Source organism: Mauremys reevesii, linkage group 7, assembly GCF_016161935.1.
Source record: "Mauremys reevesii isolate NIE-2019 linkage group 7, ASM1616193v1, whole genome shotgun sequence".
NCBI classification, from domain to species: domain Eukaryota; kingdom Metazoa; phylum Chordata; order Testudines; family Geoemydidae; genus Mauremys; species Mauremys reevesii.
Window position 1 is genome coordinate 48,542,819 of NC_052629.1, and position 11,778 is coordinate 48,554,596.

General features: G+C 39.9%; 1 protein-coding gene across 2 annotated transcripts in view; it reads left to right on the forward strand.

Annotated features, from left to right (window-relative positions):
* CCDC6 (coiled-coil domain containing 6) overlaps positions 1-7,790 on the forward strand; it is a 71,134-nt gene extending 63,344 nt beyond the window's left edge. The window contains exon 9 of one of the 2 annotated variants that reach the window (XM_039480797.1): positions 4,949-7,790. In XM_039480797.1, coding sequence (XP_039336731.1) covers positions 4,949-5,140 — 192 coding nt within the window. In that variant the 3' untranslated portion in view covers positions 5,141-7,790. Of the gene's footprint in view, positions 1-20; positions 123-4,948 lie in introns of those variants that run through there. The other variant, XM_039480798.1, reaches the window with a different exon arrangement.
* Positions 7,791-11,778: the final 3,988 nt, after the last annotated feature.

An 11,778-nucleotide genomic window follows, 5' to 3' on the forward strand; every position in this document is an offset into this window, starting at 1 on the left:
TACTTTCATTTTTCTCCTAGTCTCCACCACATCTGACGGATGAGTCATCTGAGGTTGCTCCAAGCTCAGGTTTTCTTCAAGATAATGCTACCACCGTGTCACTGTAACAGGCAGCTAATTATTATTTAATTTTTTTGTTTTGTTTTCCAGTGAGAATAGCAATATATTAAACATTTGTTAGGACACTACTCAACATCTTTCAGCTGGAATCATTTTTTATTTCTATTGAATTTAATGTACTTAACTTAATCAGGTTTTTTCTAGGGCTGTCGATTAATCACAGTTAACTCATGAAATTAACTAAAAAATTAATCGCTATTAAAAAAATTAATCGCAATTTATCGCAGTTTTAATTGCACTGTTAAATAATAGAATACCAATTGAAATTTATTAAATATTTTGAATGTTTTCTACCTTTTTATATATATTGTATTCTGTGTTGTAATTGAAATCAAAATGTATATTTTTGCTTACAAATATTTGCACTGTAAAAATGGTAAAAGAAATGGTATTTTTCAGTTCACCTCATACAAGTACTAAAGTGCAGTCTCTTTGTCATGAAAGTGCAACTTACAAATGTAGTTTATTTTTTTGGAGGGTGAGGATACATGACTGCACTCAAAAATAAAACAGTGTAAAACTTCAGAGCCTACAAATCCACTCAGTCTACTTCTTGTTCAGCCAATCACTAAGACAAGCAAGTTTGTTTACATTTACAGGAGGTAATGCTGCCCTCTTCTTATTTACAATGTCACCAGAAAGTGAGAACAGGCATTTGCATGGCACTTTTGTATTTACAAAGGCATTGCAACGTATTTACTTGCCAGATATGCTAAACATTTGTGTGCCCCTTCATGCTTCGGCCACCATTCCAGAGGACATGCTTCCATGCTGATGCGTTAATATAAGCGTTAATTAAATTTAAGACTTAACGCCTTGGGGGAGAATTGTATGTCCCCTGCTCCGTTTTTACCCACATTCTGCCATATATTTCCTGTTATAACAATCTCCGATGATGACCCAGCACATGTTGTTCATTTTAAGAACATTTTCACTGCAGATTTCACAAAATGCAAAGAAGGTACCAATGTGAGATTTCGAAAGATAGCTACAGCACTCAACCCAAGGTTTCAGAATCTGAAGTGCCTTCCAAAATCTGAGAGGGATGATGTGTGGAGCTTGCTTTCAGAAGTCTTAGAAGAGCAACACTCTGATGCGGAAACTACAGAACCCGAACCACCAAAAAAGAAAATCAGCCTTTTGCTGGTGCCATTTGATAATGAAAATGAACATGCATTGGTCCACGCTGCTTTGGATTGTTATCAAGCAGAACGCATCATCAGCATGGATGCAGGTATTCTGGAATGGTGGTTGAAGCATGAAGGGACATGTGAATATTTAGCTCATCTGGCACATAAATACCTTGCAATGCCGGCTACAAAAGTGCCATGCGAATTCCTGTTCTCATGTTCAGGTGACGTTGTAAACAAGAAGCGGGTAACATTATCTTCTGCAAATGTAAACAAACTTTTGTCTGAGTGAATGGCTGAACAAGAAGTAGGACTGAGTGGACTTGCAGGCTCTAAAATTTTACATTGTTTTATTTTTTAATGCAGTTTTTTATACATAATTCTACATTTATAAATTCAACTTTCATGATAGAGATTGCACTACAGTGCTCATATTAGTAAGTTGAAAAATACTACCGTATTTTCCAGCGTATAGGGCGACGGGGCGTATAAGACGACCCCCTAATTTTACAGTTAAAATATAGGTTTTGGCCTATATTCGCCCTATAAGACGACCCCCCCTTCCGAGGGAGCCCAGAGCCTTTTAAATCCCAGCCGCAGCCGGGAATCAGAGGGCTCTGGGCTGCCCGCTGCGGCGGGGAGCCCAGAGCCTTTTAAATCCCAGCCGCAGCCGGGAGTCAGAGGGCTCTGGGCTGCCCGCTGTGGCGGGGAGCACAGAGAGCCTTTTAAATCCCAGCCGCCCGCTGTTTATACCTGGCGTATAAGACGACCCCCGATTTTTGGGGGTTGTTTTTTAATATAGAAAGTCGTCTTATACGCCGGAATATACGGTATTTGTTTTTTTACAGTGCAAATACTTGTAATAAAAAAATATTTAGGGAGTACGGTACACTTTGTATTCTGTGTTATTGAAATCAGTATATTTGAAAATGTAGAAACATCCAAAAATATTTAAATAAATGGTATGCCATTATTTAAGTGCGATAAATCACAATTACTTTTTTAATTGCGCAATTAATCGCGATTAATTATTTTAATCGTTTAACAGCCCTAGTTTTTTCCAAATACTCATTGAGTTTATAAAGCAAACAAAGCTGAAACTTTAGCACTTTGGCAAGATACCTTGTGTCTGATGTATCAAACAGGAAGCGCTATTCAGTATATTCTGAATAAGTACAACAGTATGCAAACAATCTCCTGCAAAGTGTTTCTTTATGCCAGTGTCCTCTGATACAAAATCTTGTTTCAGTAGATTTTTATAGAAAGGCACAAATACACAAATAGATTTGTCAAACCTTTCATAAAAAAAAGTTTCATGACATAAATCTAGCTGGAGTGTGATTACAGTAGAATATGCTAAAAATGTGGACTTTCATAGGTTAACTGTTAATATTAATTCCCCAATCATTAAGGCCTACAGCCATACCACATGGAGCTCTAATCTCATAGTGGGAGGCAGCATGGTCCAGTGGATAGGGTACCAGAGTAGGAGTCAAATTGGGTTCTGTTCCTAGCTCTGCAGCTGACTGTGAGCTAGTTGCATAACCTCTTTAGGCCTCTGAAAAAATGGGGAATAATGATGTCTGCCCGCTTTGAGAGAGACTGATTTTTAAAAAGGTATTAAATTTTTATACCATAAGCTAATCAGGATCAGGTTGTGTCAGTACTTGGAGGGAAGACTTCCAAGACAAAAAGCTGGATGCTGCAGGAAATGGTGTTGATTAATAGGCACATAGCTCTCTGCCTTCAGCATGTACTGAACCAAGGCTCCACCATGGTATTAGAGGTTCACTCATGCTAGAGGTGCTTTCAGAGCAGAATCCCAGACCAATTAGTTGTCAGAAATCCTGTGGCCTTCTTCACATAGTGTCAGTCTAATTTGTTGTATACATTTATACTGCAAAGTAGGTGCCCTTGGTGAACTGGCCGAATTCTAATTTGGAGAATTTTATGCCTACCTGGACGGCACTTCAGTTGGAAAAGGAACCTCCTTAATAAACAATCAAGTTGTTAAGCTGTATATCTGTTGTAGAGTTGTTTCCAGGTTTCTTTCCCAAAGGGTGGCTTTCTTGTCTTGCTTGGTTATGTCAGGGGGAGGGGTGTTTTGGAGTTCTTAAGGATCTGACTTAATATATAATTGTTACTGTTATTTGGGTCATAGCTGCTGCAATTTTGAAGACATTTTGGTTTGTCTTACATTTTTATATTGCTAATTTTACAATAGTGCTTCCTCCACTCTGAAAAAAATATCAGTATAGTAGACGTCAGATCTTCTTGCTTTGAAGAATATTTTCACATCTTATTGTACTTGAGAAAGGGCATGCTGAAGACTATTACAAATCTGCAGTTTCTTTGGCGACAGTTCTGTTAGCCACTGTTTATTTGCAAGAGCCCAAAGGGATGTACTCACCATTTTTATTATGCTTGCCTCGTAAAGAACAGCTTGATTTGTGCTGCCATATGACTTCATTTTCAGATATGATCTTTTTACAGTCATTTGGAATTTTCCTATACCAGTTTAGGTATGCACTATCACTTTTTAACTCCACATGCTGATAATGTTAAGTTGTGCTTATTAGCACCTGCTACTATGCTTTGTTCAAGCACAGATAGTTGTTATAGCTGAGCTTCTTCCTCTATTCTTTTTTCTAGGTACCTATTTGCCATTAAGTGTTTCCAGGGCTACACTTAGGAAGGAAAATCAATTACACAAATACAATATGAGAAAAGATTGCCTAGGCAGGAGTAGTGCAGACAAGGATCCGGGGTTTATAGTGGATCACAAGCTAAACATGGGCCAACAGTGTAATGCTGTTGCAAAAAAAGCAAACATCATTCTGGGATGTATTAGCAAAAGTGTTGTAAGCAAGTAATTCTTCCCCTCTACTCAGCACTCAGGCTTCAACTGAAGAATTATGCCCAGTTCTGGGAACCACACTTCAGAAAAGATGTGGACAAGTTGGAGAAAGTCCAGAGGAGAGCAACAAAAGTGATTAAAGGTCTAGAAAATGTGACCTATGAGGAAAGATAGAAAAAAATGGGTTTGTTTAGTCTGGAGAGGAGAAGACTGAGTGGGAACATAAGTCTTCAGTTACATAAAAGGTTGTTATAAAGAGGAGGGTGATAAATTGTTCTTAACCACTGAGGCCAGGACAAGAAACAATGGGCTTAAATTGCAGCAAGGGAGGCTTAGGTTGGACATTGGGAAAAACTTCCTAGGGTTCAGGGTAGTTAAGCACTGGAACAAATCCATCATCAGAGGTTTTTTAAGAACAGGTTACACAGACATGGGACAGGGATGATCTAGATAATGCTTTGTCCTGCCTCAGTGCAGGGGACTGGACTAGATGACCCATTGCGATCCCTTCCAGTCCTACATTTCTATTTCTATTTTATTTCTCCCCTACTGGCTTAGAGGAGTGGGCACCTTCTTGATCTCAAAAATGGTTCCAGTGTGCTATGCTAGTGCATTTCAAAGTTAGGTCAAATTCAGAATTTGTCTTGATAACTATTTACCTAAATCTGTATTGTGATCCTTTTTAATATTTTGGACTTGATTCTTCAATTTAATTTGGTATTTTGAATTTTGCCTTTAAACAATGTGTTAATGATGGGTCTGTAAGAGGGCTTCTTGATATCAGCTAAAGCATCTTAGAAATGTATATATGTTCAACATGATTTCAATATTTGTTCTGCAGAGGCCTTCACCACGAAGAAGTAACAGCCCTGACAAATTTAAACGTCCCACTCCTCCTCCTTCTCCAAACACGCAGACCCCAGTCCAGCCACCTCCTCCACCTCCACCACCACCTGTGCAGCCTACAGTCCAATCAACAGCATCGCAGTCAGCCACTTTTCAGCATTCAGTGCATCCCTCCTCTCAGCCTTAGTGCATGTGCTCAGCAGTCTGTATTCAGAGTTGGACTCATAACACGGAGCAGTTTACTAAAAGCCAAAGGCTTACCTGGCATATTTGGATTTGACTTACTTGCACTGAGGTTATATAGGCTTCATTGTTAATTGTGTTGTAAACATTTGTCTAAAAATGCAGCCAGTGTTGTGGGTCTACAACACTAATTTAACAAAATTTTCCATCAGTGTTTACTTGAACTACATGTATGTCCATTCTCTGGCTGGAACATTTGCTACTCTCTTTGGTAATACGGCATTATGTCGTTTTGCTTGGCTCCAAAGCTTCATTTTCCTGGCTTTTAGGTTTGTAAAATTAAAGGGATATCTTTTTATATTCTTTTCATGACAATTTGCATAAAATTACAGGCATGATGGGCTATATTATAAATTCCTAAATATTAACAGTGTTTACCAAGCATACGGTAAATCAGCACTACATTTCAGTAATCTGAAGATACAGCTTTTAGTGCAAAAGTGAAAGTCAGACACATTAATCAGTGCCCAAGACTATACTCTTATTGTATCACCTAATAAATACGCTTAATACAGGTTCAGTATTCAGTACACATGACACATTCATACCTGTTTAAAAAAAAAAAAACCAAAAAAACAAAACCTCAAATGTTTGGTGCAGTCTGAAGTTAAATGTGGGGAATCTAACTTGTCAAAGTATATGGAATGTACAAGTCATGACCTTAAGATTTGATTGTCTAATTTATCATTTACGTTAACTTGTAAGCTGTCCATACTGTATGTTCTGTCACAATGAACTTCTATAAGTGTGGTCCTGCCAACAAGTTACTGGTGGCTGATTAAAGTGTGCTGTTTGATTTCTGCTGCAGAAGGCAATGTGATTGTAGAGAACAGCTGATTTTTTTTTCTTGTTGAAATATGTTAATTGTGATTTCCCCTAAAACAAAGTTTGAACAACTATTTTAAATGTTCAAAAGACTATTAGAGAATATGGTATAAGATGAATATTATAGGAATATATTGGCATAACAGCCAAAAATGTTGTATTGCTTGGTAGAAACAGAACAGAGTACAGAGAAAGTAGCACAACATGGCACTAATGAATGCTTATTTAGCAGCCTAAGCCGGTACAATGTATGAAGAAATGTATTCTGAATACATTCTTTCAATTCATTTAGCACAAATAAATTGTTTGGTTTCACTTTGCAGTGGAACAAAGTGTCACTTTTTTCTTTAATACTAGCATCTTGCCTAGTTTTATTTTTAAGTTCCTGTTGGCTAGGTTTATATAATATTGATATTTTTAAGTGGTTTACCTCATATATTAGCATACGTGGGCCATGGAAAAAATAATTAGAAAATGTGTATTTGAGAATATGTATCTGGTTCTAATGAGAACAGAACATCACATACCTTATTTGTTTACAAAAGCTTTTTGGCACACCTAACATTTCATTGAGCATGTTCTTAAGAAGGAAATTTAGAAATTTGGATATTTACTAACGTACATACATTTTCATATTTGCCATTCAACAACTATGTAAAAATAACAGGGTGAAAATGGTAATCAATGATAGCAATCAAAATATCAAGTTAAAATAGTGTTTTAAAATGTTCAGTTAAGGTCAAAGCAAAAGTGGAATTTCATCAATATAGCTATGTAGTTTCAGATCTTAAAAAGAGTTTAGAAAAATGTGTGTGTATATATAGTATGTTACAGTTGTTAAGCCAACATGAGATCAAGTGCATTATTAAATGCCACTAGTTAGGTTGCAACTTTCTGGTAAAATGGCACTGTCAAGGTTGAGACAGGCCTAAAAATTGACCTATGCGCCCATCTGGAAATTTTCAACTTTATTTCTTTTTCTAACCACCTTTTCAACCCATCTTTCTCCCTTCCAGTCATGAAGCTCAGTAAACTGCTTGTATACAAATTGTCTGACACAGAAGATGCTCACTGTTCTAAGTCTCAGCTGTGAGCATTTTATTAAATAAAATTTCTGAAGCAGTTGCAGGATTGTATTGGAAAAATTACAGAAAGTCAAAAGTTATAGTCCTGATGGGACTAGTGGCACAATAGAGTCAATATGTAGATTTCACACTGTTTGTGTTTTTTTGTAAATATAACAAATAGAAAAAATATATATTCCTACAAATAAGATTCCTGCTCATGTATATCACTGACTGTTTAAAACATAGTGCCCACCTTTCTAAAGTGCTTTGAGACTCTTGGACAAAAGGGGCTATATATGTTTAAGCTAGTACTAGTGGTAGTGTAAAAGCTGGCTAAAGAATAAGAGGTGTGTGATAGTCTTGCTTTAATATCTTCAAAAAAATTAAAATAACCTAGCATAATTAAAATTTTAAGCTTGGTGTAAAATTGAAATTCTGTAATGCAAGGTTTGAGCATTGTTATAAGATATCACACAGTGAACTCTCCCTTATTAGTGTGTGATTTGTTGCTAGTTGAAAGCAAAGAACTGACAGATGTATACTAAATGCTGAAAATGTAACAAGGCGCTGAAGTGGCCTTACCTAGCTAATAAGGTTGAACAAACATTCTCTTGGAGACAGAAGTGTTAACTTCTATTTGTAGATTTTTGAATAAGATACAGAATTGTGCACATCCTTCTAATAAACATCAATGGATTTTCAGTTTTGCTTGTGAATTATAGTCTTCCATGATTCTGCAGCTATGGATTTACCAGGCTAGTACAGAATCTTCTGTGGACTAGAGAAATTCACTTAAAAATAAGAGCCAACTTGACATGAATCTCTTACGTGCTTGGTTTCTTATTTTATCCAGTATACATTCACCCTGCTATAGGACTCATGCCTAACCAGAAGGCCACAGAAGCACTTTTCAGTAGTAATTGGTATTTAGGATGTGTGCACAGTTCCCTCAAGCTCAGCAGTTAAGGGTATAAAAAGCCCTTTTCCTTCAACTATCCACCAGTTGCTCTCTTTCCATTGCAGGAATGGTCACCAAACCATCCTCTCCTTTTCATTCCTCCCCCCCGATTAGCAAGTGCCATTCTGTTCTTTGGCAGCTAAATCTTAGTAGTCTCTGATATTCCTTTGGAGAGTTCTAGAGTTCATCTCACCTGGGATTTATTCTGTAGAGGTATTTTTGGCTCCATCTGAGTTTACAGGATCAGTAGTTCTTAATTATATAAAATCATTCTCTTGGGAGGAGGAAGTGGGACAGTTCCCAGAGGCACCTCCTCCACCTCATCCTTAGATAGGGTTGTGTTGACTGCTTCCTCCCCTTCTCTGAGTGACATTATGGTCTTGCAAAACTTGGTGGGCAGAGGAACAACTGTGGTGTGTGATTGATTCTCTTTGCAGCTTTGTCCAGGAAGCTGCACATGCTTTTTGACATCTTAGAGCTCCATGAGTGAGAGAATAATTCTTAATGTCAGTAAGAATGTTTCAGCTCCCTAAAGAGGTCTGAATCCACTCTGACTCTTATTTCAGTCACAGAGAAACCCAGTTTCTTATACAAGGTCTTCAAATTATTTTTCTAGTATTTTTCCAAATAAGATATATGGAGCTGGAAATGTAATTGACCCTTGTCCAGTCATTTGAACTGCCCATCTTAGGAAGACAGGTTTATGCCCCTCTGCTCTGAGTTTTGCAGCTGCCAATTATAGGCTACCTATACATTTCCAAGTGTTTTTGCTTTTTTGCCTCCTTTTCCCCAGTACATTCCTGAGGACAAAAAAGAAATATCTGGATTCGTTCATGGAAATCAAGGTGGTGTTCAGACACTGCTTCAGCCATGGCTAGCAGCCCAGAAGTAGTGTCCAAGATACCCAAGCAAGACTGGTCTGTTAGAAGGATGAAAATCACAAATCACAGCCAGCTCTTTTGGGCTTGAATCACCCTGTTGTCAGCAGCAAATCTGTATTTTGATTTCATACGTAAGTTACAGCAGTCTTCTTCAGAAGCTGTCTGCCAATAGAGCATGAAATAACCTGGAAGATATTTCCATACCTACTAAAGAAAGCAAAGATCTGCCCCTTCAGCTTTTCTCTCAGAAACTGTTTAGATTCATGTATTTTTTTATGTATACATGACAGATTTAAACTCATGTTTCTGACGTTGGGATCTTTGATAACAAAAGAAGCTTGCCAATCACTAATGGAAAGGTACAAGATCTCATACACTTTGGGGAAGGCTTTAGTGGTTTACTTTCTCTTCCTTCCCATATTATTAGCTGCACCATTGATTTGTGTCTTTATTCTCAGGGGGAGGGGTGGGTTGTAATGTGTATAGTCAAGCTCATCTGTGCCCTCATTCAGACTTGCAATACACACGCCTTTCTTTTGTGCCTCCTGGTATTGGAAATGTCCCCTCAACCTCTTAATCTTTTTGGCCGTTGTCCATGCGGGAGTGGGGAAGGGAAGACAAGAATTAGAAAACCAAGAGAGGGAGAGTGTCCTAGTTTACCATGTTGCCCATATTGCTGTTTCCAGTTCCAGTGGGGGCTGTCTCTGATATTTCCACCCAGAAGTCAGATTTGGAGGGAGGTAGTGGTAATCTAAGTTCCATCAACAAATAAATTGTGTACACATGAGATGCCACTTGCAGTACTCTGTGCAGATGCAGAAAATTTTATCATATATGCTCTGTGGACACTTTAGGGTTGCCTCTCCCCCGTACGGTTCAACTACGTTCCAGAGGTGTGTGCTAACCCTTTTGAGCTGGCTTCTCTTTAGGGATGGGGGCAAGTGGTGATACTCTTTCAGGCCTTACTCACTTGTGGTGATACTTGGTCATTCACAGTAGTGTCTGCAGATCTTACTCCTGAGGGAATTCTGCGCATGTGCAGAATTCATGTCCCCCGCAGATTTCTTTGCTTCCTTGTAGAAAAATGACTTTGACAGGGAAGCCACAAGAGCAGTCATGTAACGCTCCCCAGCAGTATGTTTTAGGTGCCCAGGGCAGCTGGCAGAGATGTAAATCACTGTGGGGCAGGGGGCAGGACTGGAGGAGATCCAGTTGGTTGCTCCTACCCTGCGCCAGGCTCAGCTGCTAGTCCGGCTAGGCTGGGGAGGACGGGACTTCCTCTTCCCCTGTACAGCATCCAGCACTGAGTCAGATCCACCCCTCCAGATTTCTCTCGAAGCTGCAGGAAGCTCTGCAAACACCTCCTGCCCCTCACCCTGACCCCTTGCTCCTCAGCTGCAGGGGGAGGGTATCACTGTACAGGGAGCTGCTTCCCCACCTGCCAAACCCCCATGCATCCAGACCCCCGCATACTCAGATCCTCTGGTTGAGCTCCCCCACACCCAGAATCCCCCCTTCCAAGCCCCACTCCCCCTGCATCTGGACCATCCCAATGAGTCACCTGGGTCTTCACTGAGCCCCAACCAGCTGCACCTGGATCCCCAACCTCACTGAGCCCAGTACCCCTAGCATCTAGCCCCCTCACAACCAGACTCCCCCTGCTGAGCTCTATCCACCCCAGATCCAGACCTCCCGCTGAGCTCCAGTCATCCTCCGCTGGATTCCCTCCCTGCAGAGTCCCATTACTGTTGCACCCAGAACCCCACCACCACCAACAAACCCCTGTGCATCCATATCCCCCCACACACCTCAATCCCCGACTCAGCTGCCCACCCTCAGATTGCCTCACACAGAACCTTCTAAACCCACACCTGGATCGCCCCTCCACACTTGGATCCTACTGGGCTGGTCCTGCCTGCCCGCACCTGGCATGGAGGGGCAGGGCCTTGGGGTGTTTCTGGGGCAGGTCTGGTCCTTGCACTGTCAGGGTTGGTGCAGCCTCATTTCTGAGTCTGTGTCCAGGGAGAACTGCACAGTGATCTTCCACCTCTGCAGCCAGTGGCCTGTGCTCCCCAATGCCATGCTGGTGCTGCCACACTTATTTGACAAATAAAATTTGCAGAATTTTAAAATACTGTGTGCCGATTTTTGAATTTTTTTGGCACAGAATGCCTTCAGGAGTAAGATCTTCATGACATGACTCGCTTTCTCGTTTCTAACATGTTGACATTTAAAGTAATTTCATTGTCATCTGAGTTAAAACTCATTGAAATGAATGGGGTGTACCCCTCAGCTGCTTCAGGATTTGCAAACAGGCAGGTGGGTGTCACTGCTTCAGTGAGCCTTGAAACATGAACCAAATTTATCACATAAACCATAAAAGCTGGAGACTTACTTTTAAATAACAAAAGCTTACATTCTGGAGGACGGGAAGGCAGTATGAAAAAGGTCCTCATATGGCATATTTTTGCCCAGGCTTCTTTAGCCATTCTCCAAATACTGCTTGTGTGGTTACTTAAGTGGTCACAACACTTTCTGCAGTTCAAAATTGGCAATTTCCTTGTTTTCTTTGTAGCATCAAAGGTTCTGGTATCTGGCCATTATTATCCACCTTTCAAATCCTTTCTCTTACAATCAAGCATGAAGTGCAATACAACATAATTCTCACTAGAGCTACTTGATTGTAAACTATTTTTGTCAGATTGAGCCCTTTTTCACAACCATATTCCATGTATTCCACTTCACTCTGAATGGTCCCTTAGAATATGTACTAACTACTTATGCTAAACTATCTGTTCGAATTTGTATTTAGCTGTGACACTGAGTACCTTTCCCAGGCCTGAAGAGGAAC